This window comes from Archocentrus centrarchus, chromosome 8 (genome assembly GCF_007364275.1).
Source record: "Archocentrus centrarchus isolate MPI-CPG fArcCen1 chromosome 8, fArcCen1, whole genome shotgun sequence".
In the NCBI taxonomy this organism is placed as follows: Eukaryota; Metazoa; Chordata; class Actinopteri; order Cichliformes; family Cichlidae; genus Archocentrus; species Archocentrus centrarchus.
The window spans coordinates 27169226-27196669 of NC_044353.1; the positions used below are offsets into that span (position 1 = coordinate 27169226).

Sequence of the window (27444 nt, forward strand, 5' to 3'; positions counted from 1 at the left end):
TAATTGAAAATTTTGCAAATCATCTCTCTGCTTGATACAATATAGATTTGTTCTTCAGTACAACCCAGACAGCCAAATCCAATCGGCGAGCGTCATCAGCACTCCGCGTTTTCCAGACTTCCTCTGTCTCGTCCCACTCACACTCTATGTCAGAGCGCGGCGTTGACAACCGCTGGCCACTGATCAGCCTACTTTGCACGGGTTCGCGTCTCCATGCAAGACTGCTGAAAAAGAAGCTGTTTCTCACATTTTCTTTTACTTGCAAGTCAGGCATCTAACGGAAAACAGCAAGCCCGTCCACGGCGACAAAAGCACAAGAAGTAAAAAGCCTCCAAGTGATTTTCTAGGCTCACCACTGTCTGCACAATGTCTGGAGAAGACGCACCTGCTCAGCAGCAAAACGCCGTGGACCAAAAGCAGGAGACCAAACCTACTGAGGAGCCAAAATCCGAGCCACCCAAGACGGAGTCCGCACCCGCCGGCGCCGCAGAGGCAGCGGCCACCCCGGCGGCGACCACCGAGAAGGTCCCCGAAGAAGAGACCTTCACCTACCGCGCTCTGGTGCTCACCGGATACGGGGGCTATGATAAAGTTAAGCTGCAGGTGAAGAAAGGCAAGCCGACACTCAAGGCTGGTGAGGTGCTGGTTCGGGTCAAGGCATGCGGGCTGAACTTCGCCGACTTGATGGCCAGACAGGGGCTGTACGACCGACTGCCGTCCCCGCCGGTCACCCCGGGAATGGAGTGCTCCGGGGTGGTGGAGGCTGTAGGGGAGGAAGTAACAGACAGGAAAGTAAGCACAAATGATTCTCAGCTTCTTTCTGTGTCACATATAAATCTATTTTGTTGTTTGTGTTAGTGTTTTGGTGATGTCTATTTCATTCACTTTAAGGCTGAACAGCTATATCTGGGTATGGGCGTGTCAGGCTTTTCTCGCTCCTCTGGCAAAAGTGATGGTAGGATTTTCATGATTAAATGAATTCAACATTAGTAGTCGAGTGCGGAAATTTTGTGTATTTTATAATATGGTAATAATATAAATCTGCCTTTGGTTTAATATTGAGCTACTGCGTTTTACATCCATCCATTCACTTCTGAGCAGAGACAGCACTTGTTGGCTTAACGTGAAAAGCAATGAAGCCAGTCAGTGTGCTTGTGTTTATTTTATTTTTAATCTCTGTAGAAGAAGCCAAAAATGTATAAATGAAGCAAGTTGAGTACAATGCGGCCAGCAGAGGCGTCGCCCCTCTTGTCTCCCCGGTTTTCAAATTGCGCTACCCGTGCGCACTTAGATTGAGCAACTTCAAGTACAAACCAGTTGCTGAGATTGAGATGGATTCTCTGTTCACACAAAACACTTTAAAGTATAAATTTATATAAACATATGCAATCCGTGGGATGCCTTCCATCCTTGCTGCACCTACGCTGTAGTGCGCTTTGATGTGCGCCACGGTGTGGCGCCTTGCGTCAAGTTAGCTAGGGAGACCCAGGATGAGCCCGGAAACGAGTGCGCTCTGCCTTCAGAATAAAGCTATTAACGTGTTCGTGCGTTTATTACCATATTTCATTAAGAAAAAGAAGGGAACAATTAGCCACAGAAAAACTAGCATGTATATTGAACAATAAATTATAGGAATGGCTAATGGGTATATAAAAAGAGCTCTACTTGCAAAACGTTTGGCCAATTAATAGGTGCTTTATTTTGGAAAGTATGGAAAGCTGTCACAGTAAATAATATGACTTGACGCCGGTGGCGGAGACCAGAGTCACCGACGCCTTTTGTTACCGGGAGCGACGGTGGCGCACAAACGAATGGAAAGGGCGAGGCGCGACGCAACAGACGGCATGGTGTGAGAAATTGAATCAGTCGCTCTGTATTTCAACAGACTGCGCATCATCTGCCTCGGGTTCAGACAATATCTTTTAAACAGTATTTCACTATGAAAAGTTCAAACCAGTGCGCTCTCAGACAATTAAGTCAATTAAACAGCCAGAATCTTGACCGCCCCCCCTTCCCCCCTCCTGATGTTCAACCACAAAGAGCGATGCGTTGATTGCAAAGAGGATTAGTGCTGTCTGTCTTACATTGCATGATGAGCCACATGAATGTATGTCTTGTCTCCTAGCAGCATGGCATCACCACGGTAACGCCTTTTAAAGGCTGTTAAACTACAAAACCTAAACGTTACACAGTAGCCAATGATGACTCACGCTGCTTGTTGTACTAGTACCAGATTTTCTCACATCGTCCATTTAATATCTGTGGATAACAACATGTGATGCAAGTGCAGAATCAGTTCATCTGATAGGGAGTGGCACATATGTCTGTAAGGTGTGGATCTCTAAATGGATGGTTAATCTGTTGCAGGGTAGCAGTAATATGGCTAATTAAATGATTGGTGATGGGTGAGCTAACAGCAGCCAGACATCATAGAAAGTTAAGACCCCCGTGTTTCGAGAATATTTTATTGCTTCTTTCCACATTGTCAGGGATGTTGATTTGATTTAAAGGTCACAAGCCCCACACACACTCATGTAGAAACACACAGCTTGTCAGCACACTCCCACATCTCCTTGCGGCCTTTAGCTTATAGAATTAAGAGCCAATCTTGCTAATGGATGGAGATCTCTGCAATCTTTTGGCAGCTAACTCGCAGGGAATGTGCTGACCCCAATGGCACAGAATTTTTGGGAGGCTCATCACCCGCTGCTGCACTATTTGTCTGCCCTGTATCTCTCTCAGATACACATATGCACACAAAGACATGCAATAGTGGGAGTGTCTGAGTGTTTGCTTCCCATATCCTGTACACAAAGGGAGTAATGATCATATAATGCTTCTTAATGAAATGGGGTAAACTAAACAGTGATTAAGTCGAGTGTGATTCATTTTTATTTCATTTTTCCAATATTTTGATATAATATGATCAAAGAGGCATGAGAGGCTTCAGTTTAATTTAATTATGAAATACATTGGTGGGAATTGCTGTGAAAATACAGAAAATTGGGTACACTTTATTCACAAATGTACCAGTATTTGTGAATAAAGTGCTTTTATTACTTTTTACACTTTTTTTTTCCCCCTTTGGCAAGCACAAAGACTAATGTTTAACCTCAAATCATGAATTTAAAAGTCTTGTAACCTTTAAATGGGTTGTGTTGCTTTTAGACTTTGTTGTGGGTGTGTGTGAATGGGTTTTCAGTGTTTGTGTGTCCAAGAAGAGTGTTATCTAGCAATGGGCCACCCTGACTAACACTCCCATCACATCTGGCCAGGATTCATCTTCAGGGTGTTTGTTAAAATGATGAATAAGGCAGTGGTCACATACCCACGTGGTGTAAGAAGTAAGGGAATTGTAAGAACACTGATGTTATAGAAAACTTAAGTCAGGATATGCAGTGAGGGCTTGCAATTAATTCTCAAAATAATAAAATGTTAATGTTTCTTTGTAAAGTAACAGTTTAGAGTTGTCAAATCTAGATTCCAGTATACTTTGCTACAATTTATCAGATAACATTCTTAATGTCTAGATAATATAATATTAAACATTTTTATATGATCTTCAAATATGAAAAAAAAAATCTATGTTTTGAAACTCAAATCAGTATGTGTATCAAACAATATCTGATCCTAATTATCAGGACATTTTTTTTTCTCCCTCTTTGTAACTCTTGGCTTTTTCATTGTCATCTATTTATTCTCTATTGTACATCAGTCACTTTTTCCCATCAGAGGACAGGAAGTTGAGTAAAGTATTACAGCAGTTAAGTTACCTGAAATTACCCCAGAAGGCAATCTTGGGAAAAAGTGTAACATTGAGTAAGAAAGCAGAAATATTATGAATCATACCGAAGCTCCCCTGACACTAAACATCAGCACTTTTTTTGCATTAGGCCTGCTTTAAAAATGTTCTCCCTTGGTGTGTTTTGTTAGGATCTCACCCATATGTTCTCAATTACCTCACTGGCCCACATTGTCAGTCTGGTATTTCCTCCATCAATCCTCCCCTGCCTTTATCTATAGCTTTTTTCCCTTCATATAATCTTTTAATTCTTCCTTTTGCCACTGGACTATCGGCAAATCGCTCTATCGCGCTGCCCTCCCTTATTCTGGCCTTGTAACTGTTGTTGACTTTCTGAAGAACATCTTTCTCTGTCTCCGTTTTATTTTCCTCTTGAGCTTCCGACGTGTGCTTTCCTTTCACTTCTGGAAGTTTCTGAAGCTGAACATATAAACTTTATTAATCCAGCTGTAAAATAAAATGTTGAAGTGTTTTGTTGGCTTGATTCGCATAATCAGTGATGCAGCAACCGAGTGCTTGTAAGCCATCAGGTATTTTGGGCGTGGCCGTAACGCCATACAAAATCCACGTTAAAACACTGTAATGCCTACAGATGCCACAGCAGTGTGTTTAATTTTCTATTCACAGGAGCTGCACAAGCTGTGTGGGTGTTAGCGTTTGTCTTTTACCTCAACCTGGCTTAGATTTTTTTTTTTTTTTTTTTTTTTTTTTAACCTGATGATTTTTTTTTTTTTGCCTAGATCATCAAAAGCTTCAAGCCACAAAGCAGCTGACTTGGAGGCCTGCATACCCCAAAATTGAATCACCATCTGATTAAGTCCATTCATATACAGTGCCTTTGTTCAGGGTGCCTGCACTCCTGACCCCAACTACATCTGATGCAGTATGAAGACTGAGAAAGGAAATGGAAGAAGAGGCTGTTTGTCACACTGAAGATGTTGCAACAGAAGTGTCACAAGGCTGATTTATTTGGCCTTGAATGTTCCTACGCAGCTTCTGTGTGACTGACAGTAACTCACATGCTTTACATGGGCATGGAAGAATAGCTGCAATTGCATTTGTGAGTCATCTTTGTTTGCTGTAAAAGCCTGAACTCCCCCGCGTATCGATTTGTACCACACTGCACCCCCAATTAAATCACTGAGGTTGATGAGTTTGAAGATCCCAGCAGTTAGAAAAGACAAGGAGATGGAAATGTGAGAGAGTTGACAGGAAGCCAAGGGTAGTAGCCCGTGGTTTAAAAAAAAAAAAAGTGATAGTATACTTTGAAATATACCAAATGATTCAGCCTTTAGACAGAAAGATGAGGGTTTGAAAAGAGAGAGAAAGGGAGATCTCTCTAATTGGAATGGATAGACAGCGAGGCGCATGGCTCCCTCTAGACCATTAGAGAAGCCTGGGTGGAGAGGGTTTGTTCCCAGGAGGAGAGAGCTTGTCTTATGCTCAGCCATGGGGAAGAATCTGGCAGGGACTCTGATGGGTGGAGAGAAGCCAGGGGAGAAGATGGGCCCCATTGTCCTGTCTCACTGATGAGGAAGAGGTGATACGGGACGCTCCTCACAAGGGAAAGAAGAATGAGGATGGTTAAGACAGACAGAGCAGAGGATGAAGAACGGGTGATGAAAGAGGGGATGTCAGAGAAGTCAGAGACACAGACAGGATGAGACTGGGGACTTGAGAAGGGGAAGGAAGACATTCTGTAGTTGTGAGAGGAAAAGGAGTCAGGAAGTGAAAGAGAAAAAGTGGGGAGATGGAAACGAGGTGGGAGGGGTGGATAGGGGGAGGAAGAAAACAGGAAGAGTTATAATGCTACAGTTGTCTCTGTTTCCTGTGTCCCTCGAGTGAGTTCTCCTGATTGGTTAGTTAGAATACTGGGGTGGGGGGAGTTTATAACATGGCTCATTCTTGTGGAAAGAGACAGTTGTGAATCGGAGGGTCCTGCTGTGATAAGGATAGTTTGAGTGCGGTAAAAGGACAAGATGGTGATTGTGACATGCAGCACATTGCAAACATTAGTGGTTCTGAAGTAGTAAATTGGCAAAATTATTAAATGTTTCTCATATATTGTATCATATTATGAGCCGGTAGGGTCTTAATGTGGATTAGCAGTGATAAATTTATTTATTTTTGTTCCAGAGCATTATTACTTCCTGATCACTTTTGATACTTTTATTCTTTACAATGCAACTTGGTTTTCAGAGCTAACAACATCTTCTCCATATACAAGCAGCTAACTACTGCAAACCATTGCATTAGAAATGAAGAAACAGAGCTCACGTTCTGGCACTGATCCTGGGTCTTACATGATGCACTGTCCTGATTCTTCTACTGCATCACTGTTTTTCTGCCTTCATAAAGTCAGCGCAGCTCTGGTTACTATTCTTACTCTGCTCTGGTTTATCACTTTCCTGCTCTGCTCGCACTATTTAAGAGCAAACTGTTTGAGGTTTGGTGACCAAGGTGGTTGCATGTTTGCGCGTGTGCTGTTTTTAAAATACACAGTAAACCTCAGTCTCACTATTTCTTCTTCACATTTTGCATCATTCACACTGCACCAAAGATCATGAGATTCAGGAGATGAGCAGAGCAGCAGCTCCAGCAGTGACTCGTGTTCATCTCACGAACTCAATCAGTCACATTGCATAATTTAGTGATGACTTAATAAAATAGTTTTTAAAATTGGTTATATGCACATTTGCCCACATTACTATAATGCTGTCATTGTTAAGCAGATAGAGTATTGACCCACAACAAGAGGTTTTTGCCTGGTTTGGCATCATTGTGATTTGGTCCATGGGGTTCTCAAATGTGTAGAGGGAAAACCAGTCAGATATCTCATTGCTCTTCCAGTGCATCAGACCTTTGGTGTCAATCTTTTTTTTTGTCAGGTGGAATGAACTCAAAAAGCCCCGCATTGACGCCACTCGTCAATAATGCAAATGTGTTCAATTAAATGAATTTTAAATGGGATCTCATTTTAATTCTGCACGCTTCAGTCATTTGTAGGACTGCACATTAGAATGAGGAAATCGTAGCCATTTCAGGGATTTATCCAATACTTTTAGCCAACCATTTCAAAATAGCAAACCTTTAATTTGCTATTTAAACTATTATCCATAATGCTAATTAATTACATTTATTCTCTGCTTCCATAATTACTCATTCATTTTTTTTTTAATTCAGATTTGTTCATAACATAAAATGTTCAGGTGTTACACAGTTAAATAACTAAGTCTGTACTTACATTGTAATCAAACCTACTATAACTACTTTTCATGTACAAGCTGCAGCCCCCTTAGGGTTACAATTACTGAATACAGGCACTCAATTATTGCTACTGGGAGCCCTTTACTTTGCCATTTGTTTTAACCCTTGTCTGTCTTTGTTCATTGTTTCAGGTTGGTGATAAGGTTATGGTGCTGAACCGCTTTGGGCTGTGGCAGGAGGTAGCAGTGGTGCCAGCAAACCACACCTTCCTAATCCCCGAAGGAATGAGTTTTGAGATGGCAGCAGCCCTGCCTGTCAACTACATCACCGCCTACATGATGCTGTTTGACTTTGGGAACCTTCGACCCAACCAGAGTGTCCTCGTCCACGCGGCTGCAGGTACAAACTGAGCAAAAAGAAGATATTTAGAAATGAACACGCAGACCCTATGTTTTGCATGCTTTGACGAATGGATTATTAATTCAGCCACTGTGCCTGTGGCTTTGAATAGCTGTGTTCACTCCAAAAAGCTCCTATATAAATAGTTGATTGAAAGTTGTATCAGTTTCATCTCGGTATGCATCATATCTGTGACTGTGCTCTGTAGTTACCAGCCACGCAACTGTATCTGTATCATGATACAAACCTCTGTAATGGCGCTGTAGAGAAAATTTTACAGTTCTCCAGAAACACAAAGATACAAAGCTGGTATTACGGACTAAAGAAAACATCACTTCAGTGTTTTCACTTCTTGACTTTCTCCCTTTTTTACTTGGCCTGTTTATGCATTTATTTTCTATATGAATTATGGCCACTGGAAAAGGTCCCAGTCTTCATTTGTATGAGATATGGCTCAGTGTTTTGCTCTCTCTAGGACTGCACTAATACATGAGCACCTGCCACCTGGAGTGTAAAGGGTCAACATTCAGAGCGAGTGGGTGGGAGAGAGAAAGATGGGGATTGAGGGAGTAAAAGCACCTGTTTTGGGGTGTGATGCACCGAGCTCGAGAGCATTTGATTCTGCTGTGTTTACACAATCAGGCCAGCTGGAGACAACTGAAGTACATTAGCAAAAGAATCCAAAAGAAGCTGTTCTCTCTTTCCCTCTCCCCCCCCTCTTCTGCTGTTTACCAGCGTGCGCTCTCAATTTTTGTCTTATTCCCACTTTAATTGTGTAGCGGGAACAAGAAAAGAATCCCTCAGCTTTGGGGGCAGTTGGTGGGTGAGGATTGCTCAGAAACCTGAGACTTTTGGGATGCTGACTGCCTAGGTGAATGCATCCCTTGACATTAACAGCGGAAGTGAATGAATTTGTAAGCTAAACTGTAATACGCCTAAAGCGGAGTGACAGCTAACAGGCTCATAGTTGTGGAGCTGGTGGTCTACAGAGGAATCCCAAATGTTTGCATTAATCATATCATCTAGTTGATGTCATTCTTCCCTGTGAATACAAAAACTGTATAGCCCAAGGGTTTGTGTGCAGAGTGTGTTTGCGATAGGAGGAATGCTGTGTGGTGTAAGACACATTTCCCTGCTGGTTTGGTTGATGCGGCGTCTCTGGTTTCTCAGGGCAGGCTGCCAGTCTTGGCTCGACAGCTGTCCGGACATCAGGATTGTAAAAGCACATTACTGAGGCTATGGCAAAAACATTTACTGAACAGTCTTGCCAGCACTCTATCATTCTTTGCATGTGTAAATAATCATTGCAAATACTGTACGCTCTACTGTGCCGCTCTGAAACCTAGCAGTGTGCATATTAGTACCTTTTTTTTTTTAATAAGGTGTTACCAGCGTGAGAGCCGCTCACACCCTCCTCTTAACGTCATCTCCCTTCATCATGGGCTTCATGGCTCACAGTGTGTGTGTGTGTGTGTGTGTGTGTGTGTGTGTGTGTGTGTGTGTGTGTGTGTGTGTGTGTGGGTCCCACCCTGAGTCTGTCAAAATTGTTCCTGATGGTCTCTGATTAGCGTGATCAAAGGTATCTGCTATGACAGGGCCTGAGAGAGATGGGGGGTGGGGGAAGCAAGATTGTGACTGTCTTTGGGCCTGTCTGCGCTGGTCTTTCAAGTCTGATGTTTTCTAATGATATGAAGGAGATTGAAACCAGGGTTGCTTATATTCCTTTCAAATTCTATTCCACCATTTCAGTGCAACTGGTTATTTCAAACTGAGACCTAGCGTGCATGATTTTTGGACTGGATGGAAACCAGAGTAACCTGAATAGAACTCACGCAGGCACAGAGAAAACACGCAAACTCTACGCAAAAAGCCACAAACGATTTGGCTTATGGACTCAAACACGGGAACTTCTTGCTGTGAGGTAACAGTGGTAACAGTGCTGTAGTCTTGTGCTCAGATTACAGACAGAAGTGAAACTGAAAAATCTGGTGTGTTTAAATGCTTCTGAAGCTGAGGTTTTGGCCCAGAACAAGAGAATCAAGATTTATGAATGTGCACTCATTTGAATATGTATCTGAAAGACAAAAAGAAAAACACAAACCAAATTTAACTTTTTACTAGCTGCTCAGAAAAAGGAAGTGATTCAGTGATCACAGGATATGGAAAATAATGAGGAGAATGTTTTCAGTGTTTTCTAACATTTTATAGGCAAAATAATTAACACTATTCTTGGGGGAAGAATTGCTAGAAAATAAAACAAGTTAACTGGTAACACATGTGTTAGTCGTAACTCTACAGTAATGTGACCTGAGGTCACAGTTCCCCTTTTTTTGTCTTACAGTGAAGCAATGTTTATCTGTGACCCCGTTTTTACAGTCCATCCTCACATCATCACATGATTGACTTCTGAGCACAGAACAGAATTCCAGTCTTTTAGAGGAAAAAAGCAAAAAAAATGAATTTAATGGGAGTTTCCTGGTCATATTGTCCATTCTCAATAATGCACTGTTATTACTTATGCTTACTTTGAGAATATTTCTTCTGTATAATCTATTTGAACATAATTTATTACATGATGCTGAACACCAGTACTATTTCCTCAGTTAAAATTCCTTGTTTCACTTTTCTCATATTTTCTGGAGTCAAAAAAAATTACAATTTACATCCATCTTTTATCTTATGAAGTTGATGAAACAGTAGTTGAGTCCAGTTAAATCTTTCCCACAGCTTCACCCATTTAACTAATACAAAAATGGTCAGATGGATTTACTTCACCTCATTAGACAGGCTCAAGATTTTGCAATCGCTGATTGAATATGGAAGTTGTGTATCCAAACAAACAGCAGTGATCTTGTGTGTCAGATGTGCCTGCACAACACCACATTCTTGCCACATCTGTTTATGCTGAGCAAAGATAATATAGTGAGTTTTTACATGAGATTAACTGAGCTTATTCGCATAACCAAGGAGCAGCACAGGGTGGCAAAAAATACAAGCAGATATTAAACCGGTATGATTTATTTTTTTTAAATTGAAGGCCAAGATCAACAGCTTCTCACCACAGCAGCCGTAGATTCTGTGTTTGATGAGTAATTTTCTTCTTTCCTCACCTTTACGTCTTTCTAGTAAATGCTTGGGGGGGGGGGGGGTTCATCGTCTGCTGACTGACCTGTTTTTTTCTCATAATAAGAATTTAATCTACTGATCGCTTTGGAAAATAATCAGACAATTCAATTAGATTTCTGTGTCCCCCAAAGGCCTTTACACTTTCAGTTAAACAATGAATTCATTCTGCGTTGATCAGAAGAGGTAATGACTTTAACAGCTTTGGGAATTTTGTTCAAGATGTGCTGTAATATTTGTATCCTATTGTAGTTACTCAGTTTGGATAAGAAGAATAAACACAGAAATCCTTAAATGGGGGAAAGGTAGGAGAATCCTGGAAAACCAACAAAGGAGTGATCTCCCCTTCCAGAATGGATTCACACTGTAGAGAAATGTAAGTAAATTAAGAAGTAAACAAAAATTAAAAAAAAAACAATATATACAGTAATTAGGTAGTTGTAAGCAAGCTTATTTATTTATTTATTTGGTTCTTCTCAAGAAATAGTTGGCCTCATGACCCCTCATCAATAATTAACTTGTAACTTTTACACTTTAGTTTTAGAAAAGACTTAATGACTGAGCTGAAGGAATACTACTAGGTTTGTATACCTCTGGACAGAACAATGTATGTGTCATGCTAACTCACCATATATATATATATATTTACTGTAATGACATGAACGTTATTCTAAACATTAGCCTGTGCATGTGAAATTACACAAAATGTCTAGTGAAGTTTAACAGTGTTTCAGATGGTGTGTAAAACTGAAATGCTAATGTCAGAAATAATAGCATACCTTTGCAGCTGGTTGCTTTAAGTCAGTGGTTCCTAAACTTTTTTTTTTTTTTCCAGAAGCTGTAAAAAGCTCACACCATACACCCAACAATTTTTAGCATTCAGTAAGAATCAAAAAGGATTCAAAATGAATTTCAGTGAAATGAAGACCAGCGCAAGCATCAACAGATTCCATTTTTTTTTCCATTTTCCCTATAAAAGTTATAAGTGTTTCTTAGTTTCCTTTCAAATTTTCCCCTTGTTGTTTTCAACTTCAGTTTGAGAAAAGTTGCATTAATGGTGATGATAAATTTTATTGCTCTTGCTAATGGAAAACAGTGACGAGCCTACGTGCAAATAACCCGCTGAACTCTGTCGTGAGCGTCTTCAGGGAGGGATGATGGGTAATCATTCTTTTGTCTCCATTTGTTCCATTTTTGCTGGTAATGTCACATCAGCGTAAAGAGCAACATTTTCCTCAAATGTATGGTGACCTTAACCCATCAGGATCAGGTGACCAGATAGGAATGTTTAGCTGGTGTTTAGACTGTCAGTCAGTCAGGCCTTTATTTGCATGTAAGTAAACTCTGAATAGTCCTCAGCTGCCTCTCTCGTGGGTCCGCTCCTGTCCTTTCTCTCCAAACAATGGCTTGTTGTATTTCCTCCCATCGTGCCTCTCTTCTCCACTCCGTTACACATCTGCATCCTTCGTTGTCCTCCTCCCCCTCCGGCTCTTCGTAACCTCTGCTCCCTCTGCATGACCTCTCCATATCCGTGCTCTAGTCCTCGTCATCGGGGAACGTGTACACGTTTCCCCTTTTGTTTTCCCCAGAGGTCTTGGGTGGGGATGAAGTTTAGCGGCGTTAGGATGTGTATCGTGGGTTTTTCACTGTACCCAGCCAACTGCCTTTCCTCTGACCTCTCCCTGCACTGGCCCTAATGTTTATGAACCCTAGCCAGCCATCCCTCCACCACACCCACACTACACATTCCTGCATACATATGGGGCTCCACTGCTTCCAAACATGACGTCTACTTCTGTTTTATTTATGACTGACTGCGGGCCAGCATTAGGTGTCATGCATTGTGTTGGAGATGTGGAATGCATAATACGAATTAGGTGGTGCTGTAGGGGATGATTTTGCTCCTTTGCTTCAGCCACGTCCCCCCTCAATGCCCGGATTTCCAGCTTAATCGTTAGCTATTTTTTAAAAAAAACAGTAATAGCACCGTAAGGTGCTTTGCTTTGTATCATATGGTATCAATTATCTCGTCTCATAAAATTTGAGGTTTGCGTTTTGGATTTTATTTTTCTCACTGACCAATTATGGTGGCTGCTGCAGCTGCATCTTCCTGGAGTGTATAGGATAGCATTACGCCAGGTTGCACTGAGGATTGGCTGGCAAGAGTTGAAGTGAGAGACTTCCAGCTGCTGCGTGTTGGTGAAATACGGTCTTGAGTTTGATTGGGGACAGCAGCCACAGCCGAGGAGTTAAATCCTCGTTAATGGTAATCTGTAGAGCTGATGGTCCTGGAAGTAATTTCTACTCATGTAAATTTCAGCTTGAAAGCTTTCTTTTAGTCTTCATTGGTCCATGTTAACTGTGAAAGCTATAATGAAACCACTGAAAGTTTCTGAGACTAATTTTACCTTTGAATCCCTCTTGCCTCTGTAAACATCTCAGTGTTAAGCAAAGTTAAACAAGAGGGTTTATTTCTAGCTTCAAACATATATGCACCTCTAGTATTACAAAAGTGTGCTGTCAGTATTCTCTGAATCCCTAAAGTGAGTGGAACAGGTGGCTAGATCGCTCGGGTTTGTTGAATGAGAACCCTATCCTGGTGTAGATCTTCATGACTGCTGTCAAACCTTCAGGCAGTGCCTAAGGAACATGTGTAAGCCACCAGTGCACAGCTGATTGCAGATGGGACTGAAAAACGACAGCTAAAATATGTTTTGGAGGTTGGATGATTGCAAGAGACTCCTATTTCTGTGGATCTCATCTTTTTTTTCTCTCTCTCTCTCAGGACTCTCTCACAGATTATTGTACTCATTCATTATTCACCAGCTAACAAAGTCCCTTGCTGTTTAAGCATTAGCTCATGCGTACTTACATCTCTGGCTTTCATAGATCTGTTGCTCCTTGGAGTGATAATAAAAGTCTGTGCCTTATAAATGAATTGCTTTCCTCTTCTTTCCAGTCTGTGTGCACAGGAGGTCTTACCCTAGTTTAGAGAATGCTAATTCACTCTGACCACTAAGCGGGAATCTGGGCTGTGTGGTTGAACCGTCTCTGCGTTCGCTGGGCCTGGCATTGCCGGCGGCAGATCAGCTGCACAGATAGGAAAGGGAAACCAGGGCAACCTCCAACCTAACCTGCCAATCGCATTGCTTGTTCGCACTCTCATTGCTGCAGCCGTTGACAAATGACCCCATCTACCCTCATCCCAACCACCACATACAGTCACAGGTGTATGTGAAACCTTTGTCAGGACACCTGTTTCTGTGTGTGTGTGTGTGTGTGTGTGTGTGTGTGTGTGTGTGTGTGTGTGTGTGTGTGTGTGTGTGTGTGGCGTAACAAGTATGCACCAGCTTGTGTTTCATATTGCAACAAGAAAAGAAAGTTATGTCAGAAATGCATTTTGTGTCTTTACTTGTCTATACATATCATTGTTCCCTGTGCACTGTGACTGCTTTGTGTTAGGCTGCAGTGTGAGAATCCTCACTCAGCAAATCACATGGACCACCGTCATATTTGAGCAAGGATGTTTTTTTTTTTTTTAATTCACTCACCCAGTAACTAAAAATGGGTTTCCTGTATGATACACAAAATTTCACCATTAGAGAAAGAGCACATTAAACTGCTCTTCCAGCCCACAGTGCATGTAGACACACTTGAACAGTCATTCCACAAAAACACCAAGGTTACATAATACAGCATAATACCTCAAAAGTACACGTTCACCAACAGCGAGCCACAGCTCCTTTTATTATTACAGGAGTCATATCTGAACTGGGTTATAGAGCTCTAAAGAGTACCAATAAAATGTTTGTTTATTTGTTTCAGCTTGTTGAGATTGTAACCCCGCCACGGTGAGTCTGAGTAACAAGAGATGCCTGCATTTCATTCTTTGTTGGCCACTAATGATGGGTTAAGAAAGACACGAGTCTTTGAGGAAATGTACAAACAGATACTGAAGAAATCACAGAAAAAGAGCACAGAGCTCAGAGACCAGGGACTAGTTATTTTCTGGTGTTAGCAGCAACCATACGGCCTCCATCCGTCCCCCAAACTAACACCTGAAATCAGACTGGCTCACACAGTTGAGTAATGATATGATGTGAGATCATCTCTATTCAGGCAAGGAGCTCAAACTGCAGAAAAGGATATAACTTTAAAATTGATTGAGACAGGACACGGACATGTTATTTATTTTCATAAATCTGAAAAACATTTCTCATGTCCCCACCCACCCCTGCTGTTGAACTCCGGGTGTGGAGCAATAATAGTGGCCTCAGTGTCAGTTTGGATTCCGCTGTGTTTTTGGGGGAAATTCCTCTTCACTCCTAACTCATATTGTGGAAGCCAAGTGCAATTTGTGCCAAAATGCGAGAATGTACGGATTCAGGGAAAGACAAAAACCCCACTGTGTATCCAGCTTCTCCAGAGAGAGAGAGGGAGCAAAACAAAACCGATAGGTGGATGCTTTTTGACATTCCTAATCTCCAAGTGTAAACAATTCAATTGAATCTTCAGGAGAAGAAATGCAATTAGCAGCAAGAATTTACTTAAGCTGCTTTCGCCTTCCCTGAGCAATCGGATAAGTGTTTGTGGCTGGTCTTAAATTAACTTGAATTCACACTCTGCTCCTGCCAGGAGACATGATTATAGTTAAAAGAAATGGATATAAAGGGAGGAATTCATATTTAGGAAACCAAGGAAAATCACTAGATTAATAAGTGGTTAATATTTTAATCTTTGCATATTTGTGAAGATTAGCAGATACCAGCAGCCATTAAGAAGGCCGCGGCCCCGCTCCTCCCTCCTTTGTGATCTGCGTATGTATGGATGTGTGTCCGTGTATGTGTGAGGTGAGATGGGGTGCAGGAAGGGGTTCTTGGCACAGCTTAGGAGTCTTGTGATGGAAGATCAGGAGTTTGTTCTCATGGGATTCAGAAACAGGTGCCGTTCTCCTCATTGGCCACAGTGTGTCTTTTACTGAAAACACATTTTTTTAACCACCCAATAATAATTTTGTCTTCTCTCATTATCGAAATATTAGGTTTAAGGCTCGGAAAGTAAGACTTTGCTATTATGTAATATGATTAGAATGAACACTTATTGGTTTTTTTTTTCTTAGCCCTGTTGCTTGCTCATTATATAATGCTGCAGAAGTAGGGGGATCACTGTGTTTATTACAGCAGCATTGTTTAAACATTAATATGTGAGTGCATGGCTGCAAGTATGCAGGGAAAATGGATGCATCATCGGGTTGGACACTTTCTAACACCTGTGGATTGCTACTATGTGACAGAGCCATTGAGTAAAAACGGCTCTTAAGCCTCCCACTCAGACAATGCATATTCAACAACCTCACATAAACTGCCGTGCGTGCGCTTGTGTAAAACTCATGTCAGACATGCTCACTTTGCACAGTGTTTGCAGGCGTAAATGTGCGTGCAACTTTGCGATGAACGATTTATCACACATCAATCACAGCGTAAGGTATGATCCAGGCTGTAAAATATGAACTAATGACAAACTTGCCCAAAGCAAGAGCAGTCAATGAAACAAAATGGCTCCCTCTGCTCAGTCATTGTCGGCAATTTGGCCGAGGTTTCCTTGGCAACGCAAACTTGGTTTCTCACTGAGGACAAGGAGAGATGGTGCTGTTATAATGCAGCCGTGACAGCGCTCGCATCCAACAGCAACAGCTTTGATTTTGTTTTCTCATCAGTTGTACCCTCGGTGTCAGCAGGCATGATTATAGTAATGAAGAATGGTTGATTCATCTCTCCTGGACTCTCAGATCAACCAAACAAAACAGACATGATTTCTTTCTTTACACTGAAGTGAAGGTTTGTCCAGGAGTTGAATTTAAATGATTTGGATTTGTTTTTAAACGTTTTGGGACCCTTTCTGAACCCTTTTGAAATAAAATTGGGAACTAACAGAAAATTGGATCAGAATAATAGTTGTGAACCATGCTGTGTTTGCTTTATGTCTTTTGAATTGACTTAAAGAATTATTGTGTGAACTGAAATATGCTGTTTGCTATACCTATCTTTTAATCACTACATATCAAAAAGAGGAGCCGTTTATGGTTTGCTTTCAGTTTACCTCTGTTTTCATTTTTGTTTCACATCCAGCAGCAACAGCTTTGATTTTTATTTTCTCTCATACCCTCAGTGTCAGTAGGCTTGATAATACTAATGCAGAGTGATTGACTCATCGCTCCCGGACTCAGGCTCTCAGATTAACATTACAAAATAGAATTTCTTGTACTCACATTGAATTTAAGGTTTGTGAAGCAGTTAAATAAATAAGGCAAAACTTTCATTTATTTCTAACACAGGGGAACTGTTTTAATTCTCATGTTGGACAGAATGTGGCCTTAATGTAATCATTAGATCTTAAACTGTTTTTATTTTATTTTATTTTATTTTTTGCTGTTTTTTTTTTTTTATGCAATAGTGCAGCCACAGAGTGGCTGCTGCACTGCTGGGATGTTGCTCTGAAAAGACTGGTTCACTGGCTCAGAATAATTTTTATGTTCATATGAAGGGACCAGAGGTGCATCAGTGTCATCTGATGCACAACATTCACTCTGTGCATCAGATACTAAGATGCAAAAATTCCAGTGTATTATTATTTAAAAAAAAAAACGCATAGAAAACGACATATCTCACAGCCTGTTCAAAAACATGTTGCTGCTGCATGTTTCCTTGCTGTATATAAAGATAATAGCTTATTGATAACAATCAATTTCACAAGTCTAATCTTCTGCACAAGGCTAATCAAAGCTGTGCAGGCCTTGTCATGCACATGCCTCTCTTCCTGTCTTTCGGATGTTCTTACTCGGTGTGCGTAGTCTACTAAATATTTAAGTTTAGGTGGCTATATTATTCATCTACTCCAAATCTTTCCAGCAGTCTGGCAGCCCAACTATGCCATTAAAAACTGATGTTATTTAAATACATGCGTTGCTTTGTGTTGCTTTATTCTCTGGTATCAGATAAGATGTACTCTTTACTTGGTCAGGCATGAATGACCTTTATGGATGCCTTTTAGTTCAAGTCCTCAAGTCAGCCCCCATTTCAAACAAACCACTGCTTATCAGTAACCTATTACTTCTTGCACTGGCTGCCTTTGCAAACATTGGCTGAGGCTTTTGCCACAACTATGTACACACTTTAGAATACGGTGAACAAAAACGGAGCTATCCAAAACGTCTACTGTCTTTAAAGCCTTGGACAATGTAGTCCTTTTTGTTTTCAGGTGACATGACCATATGGAATTGTGTTCATGTAATTTGTATTACAATGTCATCCAGCTCTCATTTTCCTAACAAAACAGATTAGTTCAGCTATGGCATTTTTGGCAGGTTGTTTCAAATGAGGGAACCAGAATTTCGATGTCATTTGAGCTACAATGGCTACTTTCTCCAGACATGGGTGTGTGTGGGTGTCTCTTCTCCCCAGCTGGGGTAATGTGATTGTGTTTAATGCGCTCCTTACATACCCCTGAGCAAAACACATCCACGCTAATATTGACTTGCTTGTTTGGGACAATAAATAATTAAAATCACATTTACCTGCCATAGAAAATATTTGTAGACTGGGAATTCCGAGGTGCTTCTGTTGAGGTATGTTTTCTTCCTAGTGTCGCCTTGAAAGATCAAGTTAGGCGTAAATCCTACTCAAGAGAGTTTGCACTAGAATTCATTAGAAATCATGTCTTGCGATTCTTGTTTTCACATATCTTATTAACTCCTGTCTCCCATCAGGTGGCGTGGGCATTGCAGCCACTCAGCTGTGCAAAACGGTGAAGGATGTGACTGTGTTTGGCACTGCATCAGCCAGTAAACATGAGGCCATCACCCAGGGTGGAGTCACACATGCCATTGACTATCGCACCAAGGACTATGTGGAGGAAGTCCGCAAGATCAGTCCAAAAGGTAAGAAAATTAGTCATCTGTACTTATGGTCTAAATTTGGATTGTGGGTCAGGTTTTACAGTAATATGCATGTGAGATTGTTTCATATTTGAAATAGTTCCTGGCACCAAGCAATCTGTGTGACTGCAAACAGTGAGATGATACATTTTCAACCACGTTGTCTTTCTCAGCAGAGCTGGCTGCGATGTGCACTAGACGGACAGCGTGTAGGGAGTCATTTTCCCTACCAAGCAAACTCATTTCACTAAACAGTGACTGTTTGGATTCTCACCGCCACCAACAATGTATCCACACAGTTTTATGTAGATGGACTCGCCAGGACAAGCACAAAAAAATGCTGCTTTTCAGTAAAATGAAACAATGTTCAGTTCCTGTTTCTCCTTTCACCCACCACTGTGATCCTAGCAGGATGGAGATTGTTATTATGCCAGAGGCTCATTTCATAGTCCCCTCTTCAGTCCGCTTCTGTTCTTTGTAACATAGAGTGAGACAGACAGGCATTACAGAGACAGATAGCAAGAGAGCGAGAACTGACACTTTGGACAGAATGTATCTAATTAGAAGCCTGGATCAATGTGCAGCCCTGCTCTCTACCTTTCCCTCTGTGTCTTTGGCCGTCCGTCAATTCATCTGTGCCGTGGTCAAGGCGGAGTCCTGCTGTGAGCCTCTCACAATCAATAAAAGCAGGGTTTAATAGAGCAAGGAGGGGGTAGCCCAATTTGAGGAGTCCCCTCTGGCGGAAAGGAGCATCATTAGGCCTGAGCCTATATAGTTCAGCATTAATAAGCCACAAAGAAACCTTCATAGTTAGTTTGCCATTCTTTACCATCTGTTCTGAGGTTATTATTCTGTCCTCAGGAATGGACAGCAACAGAGTCATCTTTTCCCCACAGTCTTATCTGTGACAAGAAAGCTCTTGCCCAACTCTCCTACTGACATCTCTTGGAATATATGGGCTCCTCTTTGTGTAAACATGGCACAACTTGGCCACACTTGCTACTCCCAGTGAACTCTGACATGCAGAGGTGGCTGCTGAGGAGACTTGACAGGCTGCTCTCTCTGAATTCACACCAGTGATAACTGTCCCCTTCTTCTCTCTTCTGCCCCAGGGCTGGACATAATACTGGACCCTCTTGGAGGATCAGACACCCATAAGGCCTACAACCTTCTGAAGCCTATGGGCAAACTTATTACCTATGGTAAGTAGAAGAAACTTTTAGTTGCTCCAGAAGAACAGGAAAATAATAATTTTCACACACATGTTGTTAATGAAACATTTTGCTACACAGCACAAGAGTTTTTGTTTTTTTTTTAAAACTCTGCAGCAGAATACAATTAATTGGCCCAAATGTTACATACTTTTTTTTTCTGGCAGTTACTTTGAGTAGTAAATGACTGCAGTAGATGACATGAATCTATTGTGGGCTTCACATTTGCTGCACAGTAGTAGAGTGGTGGGCAGAATAGAGGACCATGTCATCAGCGTGCAGTGTGCCGCTCGTGGGAAGCCCTTTACACTTGCTGTGTTCAGATGCCAATCTCGAACCAGTATACATGCAGTGGGTGGGGTTGGCATCCATGGAGAACAGGGTGCTCCCTTTGCATGTTGCTCAGAAACCTACTACCCAGCGTGGTGCCCTTCACCCTCGCCCATCACCCTCTGTCACCCTTACAGAACTCTCCAGCTCCACCCCACCTTCCTGGTCCCTCAGTGCTGGCTACTTCTCTTCCAGCTTATCAGAAGTATGCATAGTTGAACAATGGGCGTTCTATGCACAAGAAACCTGGAATGTGTCTGAATGTAGCAGACTGGGTCCCTCTTTCTGTCAGAGCATGCTTTGTGTCCCCTGTTTCCCCTGAGAGAGGCAGACACAGTGAGAGCACAGGCTACAAGAACACGGGTGGAGGGGGAATAGGGATATGTTGACAATGACAACTGAAGTGCTAAAGGGGTGGTGTTGTTTTTTTTTTTTGTGGAAGGTGTAGGTGAACGTTTGAAGGACTGATGAGGAGACAGAGGTGAAACCACAAACTCAAACTAACAAGGAGCCTCACTGAATGCTTGACAGAGATATTCAATTTACAGTCAAAACAGCAAATCCTCAAATAAAGAACCAGTTCTTGCTTTCTTTCTCAGTTCCTGGAGATATCTACTGTATTAGGAACTACCAAAAAGGCAATTTTGAATACTTTAGCAAGTGTTTATACATTTTTCTGTACATGGAAAAATCCTCAATCCTCATCTTTGCAGGTGAGTCACTGAGATCAAAAATAAGGTGTAGTTTAAAAATGGGTGTGGTCTAACAAAGAGTACAGAATAAAGGGTGCTGGATGTAGGTAGCCAAGAGGCCACTGACACCTTCACACTTTATGTCTGTTTCCCAACTTCCTTCTACTTCTCCATGTATTTATGTATTTTTAACTCCATGTGATGTCTTCATCTCATATAAATTTGCCAGCCTCAATAACAGTTCCATGGTAGGAGCCAACACAAAGAGTTTTGAGTAGCAAGGCTGTGTTACAATCATTCAAGTCAAAACCTTTGACTATAGGTGTGTAGTTGGCCGACTACAAGTCGGTTTCTACTCAAAAGCTTTATATTCCAGGGAAAAGAGATTTAAGCTCTTGCTTTCTTTCTCAGGAGCAGCTAACATGCTGGCGGGCCAGAAAAAGAACCTGATTGCTGTGGCAAAGAACTGGTACCACCAGTTCTCCATTCACACACTCAGCCTGATCCAGGGGAACAAGTCAGTGTGTGGCTTCCACCTGGGCTACTTAGATGGGGAGACAGAGCTCCTCGCCCAGGTAATGAACACCATTCTGGATCTCTACAAGCAGGAAAAGATCAAACCCCGCATTGACTCTACTTGGCATCTTGAGCAGGTTTGTGTCTCTATGCTTGCCTATTTATTCCAATAATGACTGTTTGTCTCATGTGTGGATTATGTCTGAGTGGATTACTCTTTCTTCTCACATAATAAAAATTATAAGTAGATTATATGATGCTATACCTGTTTGTTTGGGGGGATGTGTTTTTGCATGTGTGTGTGTGTCTTTTTTTAATTTTTTACATTTTACTTAAAGTGATCACTGTAGAATAGAATAGAATAGAATAGAATGCCTTTATTGTCATTATACAGGATGTACAATGAGATTGGAGATTTATCTAATTGTGTTAGGTCATTGCAGGCAGTTTTACAGTGTACTTTACATTTACAGGAATTTGATATAAATGTAATGACTTATATTTATTTAGTTCAGCCCAAAACATTTTCATCTATTAATCTAAATTATTTTCTAGTTGAATATCTGCTCCTTTTTTTAAAATCACATTATACAGAATTTCTTGATCATTATAAAATCTACCACAGACTTATAAATATTGTGTCCTCATCATCCATCTTTCTGTAGTTGTTAAGACATGCAGTGGTTTGCCTTTTTAGCCATATTCCATACTAGAAAAATTATTTTTGTTAAACCTCTTTGTATTTGTTTGTAAGACTAGATGATTTATCGTGACACGGTTGCATTTACACTTCGATCACGTGCTTTTTTTTACTTTATGCATTTCACAACCCACCTCCTTAAAAGGCATGTAAATGCCAGGTGGGCCTGCGTCTGTTTATGCGTTTGCTGGTAGGATCTGCAGAAGCTGGGTGTGGCCCTGATTCAATAAGGCTCGCATTCAACAGCCAAAGTTTGTCCAGAAGAAGCACTCTGTCTCACTCAGACAGACTCAGATTGTCGCTGACAAAATTAACGCTGCTAACAGATATGAATAGAGAGGGTGTGAAAAACACAGATACAGAGAGAGAGAGTCAGAGGCTGACATCTTCTGTTGTCAAAGTCAGAGCTGGTCAGTATTTTGGCTGTGTGACTGGAACCGGAGAGAAACACCCGCTGCCTTTCTCTGCCATCTGACGCTCTTTCTCTGCCTCTCCATCTGTCTGCTCTTTCTATCAGATTCTTTTTCTCTGTCTTTAGGTTATTGACTCCCTCTCTGTCTCTCTCTGTCTCGCTGTATTCTCTCCTTCTCCCTCCTCACAGTGTATCTTTTTTGCTCTTTCTCTCTTGTTGCTATGGTGACATCCTTTAGTCAGCGTGTGCCTCTGTCTTAGGGAGGGGCCCTGATGTATGAGAAAGAGACGTGGAAGGAGAGGAGGAAATACAGAGGAGAAGAGAAGGTGCATCTCGGTCTGGCTTGGACCAAGTTTTTGGTAGATGTCTGCAAACATGGGTCACGTTTACATGGAGTCTGATGATTCTGAATGGTTTAAAAGCTCAAACACAATAAAGAAAAAAGCCCCATACAAAGAAATCAGGGGAAAAAAAGGCCCAAACAGACTGAACATTAAAGTGGTCCCAAAGGGTGGGGCCTTTTTAATAAACCGATCAGAAGAAAAAAATTTTCATGTAAACTATTTTTTTCTTTCTGGCCGCATTTTTTCTGTTTGTGGCCTTTTTTTTTTTTTTTTTTTTTTACATAAGAGAGGGCGCACACTTTTCCCCCCTCGCAAAAATTGTAGTTTGAGCTAAACTGCTTCTTAGTGGAGTTTGATTTTGAAGAAGACGATAATGGAAACTGCTGCTCTGAGCAGACAATGGATATCCGTGTTCAGAGAGCTGCTCCAACACCCATCAAAGGGATAAGAGTTTTTTTCACAGGAACTGAATGCTGGGAGAAGCAGGTTGGGACATTGTCTAAAGTTGTCTTTTCTCATGTGTAGCACGCAGCAAGAGATGGACTGCTTCAGATCCATCCAGCCATTCATCCATTTCCCCCCGCTTATCCAATTCTGTTAATAATACGTTTGGTTTAGGCAAGGTTGCTGCCTGGGTACAGTCTGCAGGAAGCATGACGACCACTTGTTTACTGTAAATTCGCTCAATGATTGCCTATGCTGTCTTAGAGTGGCACAGTGGAATATCACAGGACTAGAGAGCTGGCAGGTCAAATACTGATTAACACCCGATCCAACTGTGTTGAATGTTTGTTTCTCTCCTGGGTAATGCCTAGAAAAATTCAGGGCTGCAGGGTATGAGTGAAAAAGACTCCATTCATCACTCCTGTGCATGTTACACTGTCCCAATTTAGTGTATGTGCATCTGTGCATGTAAAACTCAGACCATATTAAATCACATTGCATGGAAACAGCTGACCCAAAATTTTCAGTCAGAAGATGTAACTGTAGTCAGTGACGCTTCTGATAGTAGAATCTGAGGCAAAAGCTGTGAGAAGCAGACCCAAATGCAAGACACCCAGGAGGCAGGCAGGTTGCAGAATATATGAACTTAATGAATTTACAAATGCAGGAAAAAAGTCCACTAAAGGTAATGTAATGGGTGAAGGTAATAAGCTGGGGAGTCTGTCTAAAATTCAAGCAAGAAAACAGGAAAAAATAGAAAAAAAATCAGTGTGGAAAATAAAGGGAGGAAAATAAAAGAGAGACATGGAAAAACTAATGACATAGCAGACCATGACAGATCGATTTTTATGACCTCAGTAGAAATGCCATATCTTGACCCCATTCATCATTCCCCCACCCCACCCCCCGCTGTCACGCTTTAGACTGTTCCTTCCCTTCCTTCCTGTTCCTTCCCTTCCTTTCTCATATTCATTATCTACATCTGCACCGATTTCCAAGAAGATAATGGTCATGTCGGTGGCCATAAATAGCACATCCTTATCAAGATACCTGGGAAGGAGAGAGGTTGTCAGAACTTAGAGACTGAAGGATAGAAGTGGGTGGAGTCGCTGAAAGAGCCAGTCTGTGACTTTCATTCACACTGAAGAGGATTCTTACAATTCCTGGACTCACCCCTCCCTTTCTTTCATTGCCTGCTCTTCATTTGAGGGATACCAGTTGCTCCCTCCGCCCCCTCCTCTCCCTTTCCCATGTGCCTGAGTCGTCAGGGCCACGTTTCAGCCGGGCTTTACGTTGCTAGGAGATGGCCCTGTTGCCGTGGCATTGGTCGTTAGGTGGTCTGCCTGCCTCGCGCAAATAGCGGGATTGTCGGAAGGAGGGAGGGGGATGTGATGGAGATGGGAACAGACAGCGGACAGAGCTCAGTGGTCAAGAAGAGGGTGGGGCTGATCTGGCTGGGATTCTCCACTCATCATTATGATGGAGAAGCAGTTGGACCGAGATGGTCCATCCATCAGTGTAAGGAGGGAGTTTGGGGGCTATAATCACATAAGTGTGTGTCCCCAATGTGAAATCTTTGGTTTTTGGAGAAAGATCTCATAAACATCAGATTTGCCACTTCCTACTTTTTTTTAATGTAATTTTAATCCAGTAAGAACCTCTAAAGCATGATGTCACCTTTTTTCAGGTCCATCTTACAATAAGACTGACATGCTAATTTCTACACAACCACATTTTTGGTTACTATAATCCTGTTTGTACTAGCCAGCAAAGAAATCCCTTCTTTAAAGTAATTTCACTTGAAGTGATGGTGCATGAAATCCTCAATCACTGGTCTTAGGAAAGAAAATCAGTTCTTAGGTTTCGGCTTAAGGCTTCAGCAATCTGAATTACACAACACACAAAAAGTTTCACTGCACGGTGTTTCCTATCTGACCTGCAGTGAAGTCATCAGCTATTGTGTGATTATTTAAGCTCTGACCAAGACTTTCACAGTGTTTACAAATGTTTTTTAAGACGCAATACCTAAAATACCCAAATTGTCATCAGTCAACAGCCAATGGCTTCAACGTTGTGTTTCGGAATCCAGACTGGCTCAAGAACTAAAAATCTCATCCCTTACATACAGATTATACATATTCATGGAAGAGCGACTTTAACACAAGGAAATTATTTTGAAGTAAATCTTTATAAATCTGGAAGATCCCCAGTTGATTTGTCGATCTTTAACTGCTGACGTTTCACAGGAACCTCAGCAAAATTTAAAAAATAAATAAAAATAAAAATACAACATAAATTCAATAAGCAGCCAAAACCAGCAGTACCTTCCACCCACTTTAGGAAAGCTACTCTATCCTTCTTAATGCATAGTGAATAGAACATTTAATGTTGAGATTTTTGTTTTATTTGGCAGAATTAGAGAATTAAATAAAATGATATTTCTAGCTGGCATAATATTAAAACCCTTTCCTTTTTTATGTACTTAACACACTCTAATATTAAAAAATGTATATTTGAAGTGTTTATTCCCTCCATTTGTTGTGTTATCCTGTTACTACTACTGTAGTACTGCTGCAACAATCTCATTTCCCCTCAAAGATTATTAAAGTCTCATCTAAACAAATATAATTTCTCATATACTGCATATTAAAGGGATATTTGAAGTGCAAGCCTACAATATTTGTTTCCAGGCTGTTGTGTCAAGAAGGGAAATTAGAGGCAGATAGTGCAAAGGAGCACATGTTGCTGTGGAAATGTTTTGGGGGAGAAGAAACTGGCTTCTTCTTCCTCAGTGAGAACTGTGTTTAAAAGCTTCTCTTTGCTCCTTTCACTGTTGGCTCGTTCATCTTGCCTTAAATAATCAGCTTTCTCCCTCTCTCCTCCAGGTGGGCGATGCCATGAGAAAGATGCAGGAAAGGAACAACATTGGCAAAGTGATCCTCACTACAGAGCCGATGCCCGAGGAAGAGAAGAAGGAGGAGACCAAGAAGGAGGATAAGAAAGAGGATAAGAAGAAAGATGACAAGAAGAAGGATGACAAGAAGAAGGACGATGCCAAGAAGGAGGAGAAGAAGGATGACAAGAAGAAGGAGGAGCCTAAGAAGGAGGAGAAGAAGGAAGAGGAGAAGAAGGAAGAAACCAAGAAGGAGGAGAAGTGAGAGGGTTGGATGGCTGGATAGTCAAGCAGACCAGCAGGGAGTTTGTGTCTTGGGATCTAGGGTGTGGTGTGGGATGGTGGGGATGGATGTGGTGACTTAGATGGATGGGGTGGGGGGGTGGGGGATAAGCAAGGATGGGAATGGGTTAGAAGGATAGATTAGAAAATGATCTCACCATTGTCAGTCTTTCACCTCCCCTCTCCTTCACCTTTTGGCTCCACACTGGTAATGATTACTCAGACCTGGCTCACCCCCCCCCCCCCTCCTATTTTCTTGCATTTATCCCTTAAAAACCATTCCAATCACATCTGAGCTCCAAACCTATCTCCCCCTCTCACATTATTGAGGGGAAACAGCCAAAAAAAAAAAAATTACCTAATGATAATGGTAGAGACAGAGAATCATGGAGGATTGTGGGTATGGTCCAGGCCTTGGGCAAATTACTGTTTCCTTGACAACCGTAATCCCCGCTCGCACGCCGGCCCCACCCCTCGACCCCGGTGCCCCTCTGCACCTCAACTCCCACTGCGCTAAATTGCTCTGCTCTGACTTCCACCTGCCACCTCTGCTTCCCCATCCCCTCACTGTGCTGAGTCCCCCCCCCCCCCCCCCCCCCCCCCCCACACACACACACACACCTCCCACACCACCGCCCCTGCCCGCCCACCCTCAGGCCGGACCCACAGACAGGCACAAAGACAGGCAGCAAAATGGAGAACCACACCCACCCACACGTTGCTCTCAGTGTCCAACGCTTAGTTATGTCACAGAGGATGAGTCAGAGATGCCTGTGATTGGCTGGTGCACCTCCTCTGGAGATATTTACATCATGGATTTCTTCATGATGTTTGATGGCTCAAACAATGGTGTTAATACTGCTAGACCCAACCCTGGTTATCATTTATGTGGTCTTAGCTTGAAGCTTGCATCAGTGTTCATCTGAAGCAAGGGGAAATGGCTCGACAGTGCTCTTGTTCCCACCAAATTTCAGCGAAGTTAATATAGCGTCTGCAGTTTTGCACTTGCCTGAATATGAATTTGCCTCATAATGAGCCTTTCAGTCCAGCGTTGAATAGAGAGGCAGAAATCATTGCTCAGCTTCCTTCTCCTTAGTTACAGATTTTTCTAGCTGACCAACTGTTGGCAAGAAGTGCACAGTGCCAATTAAGAGAG

At 41.8% G+C, this 27444-nt stretch overlaps 1 protein-coding gene across 1 annotated transcript; it reads left to right on the forward strand.

The window, feature by feature from the left end:
- Positions 1 to 135: 135 nt before the first annotated feature.
- On the forward strand, positions 136 to 26371 carry vat1 (vesicle amine transport 1). Its single transcript, XM_030736813.1, has 6 exons — positions 136 to 792; positions 7201 to 7408; positions 18297 to 18467; positions 19577 to 19666; positions 21109 to 21350; positions 25999 to 26371. The coding sequence occupies exons 1-6, from the start codon at positions 367 to 369 to the stop codon at positions 26269 to 26271; spliced, it is 1410 nt and encodes a 469-aa protein (XP_030592673.1). The 5' UTR covers positions 136 to 366; the 3' UTR covers positions 26272 to 26371.
- The last annotated feature ends 1073 nt before the right edge of the window (positions 26372 to 27444 follow it).

Bases quoted from the DNA above. Each gene is read 5' to 3' on its own strand.
- vat1 (XM_030736813.1), top strand. From the start codon at position 367: ATGTCTGGAGAAGACGCACCTGCTCAGCAGCAAAACGCCGTGGACCAA. The intron at 793-7,200 runs GTAAGCACAAAT...TCATTGTTTCAG, and splicing joins AGGAAGTAACAGACAGGAAA to GTTGGTGATAAGGTTATGGT. The intron at 18,468-19,576 runs GTAAGAAAATTA...CTTCTGCCCCAG, and splicing joins CCGCAAGATCAGTCCAAAAG to GGCTGGACATAATACTGGAC.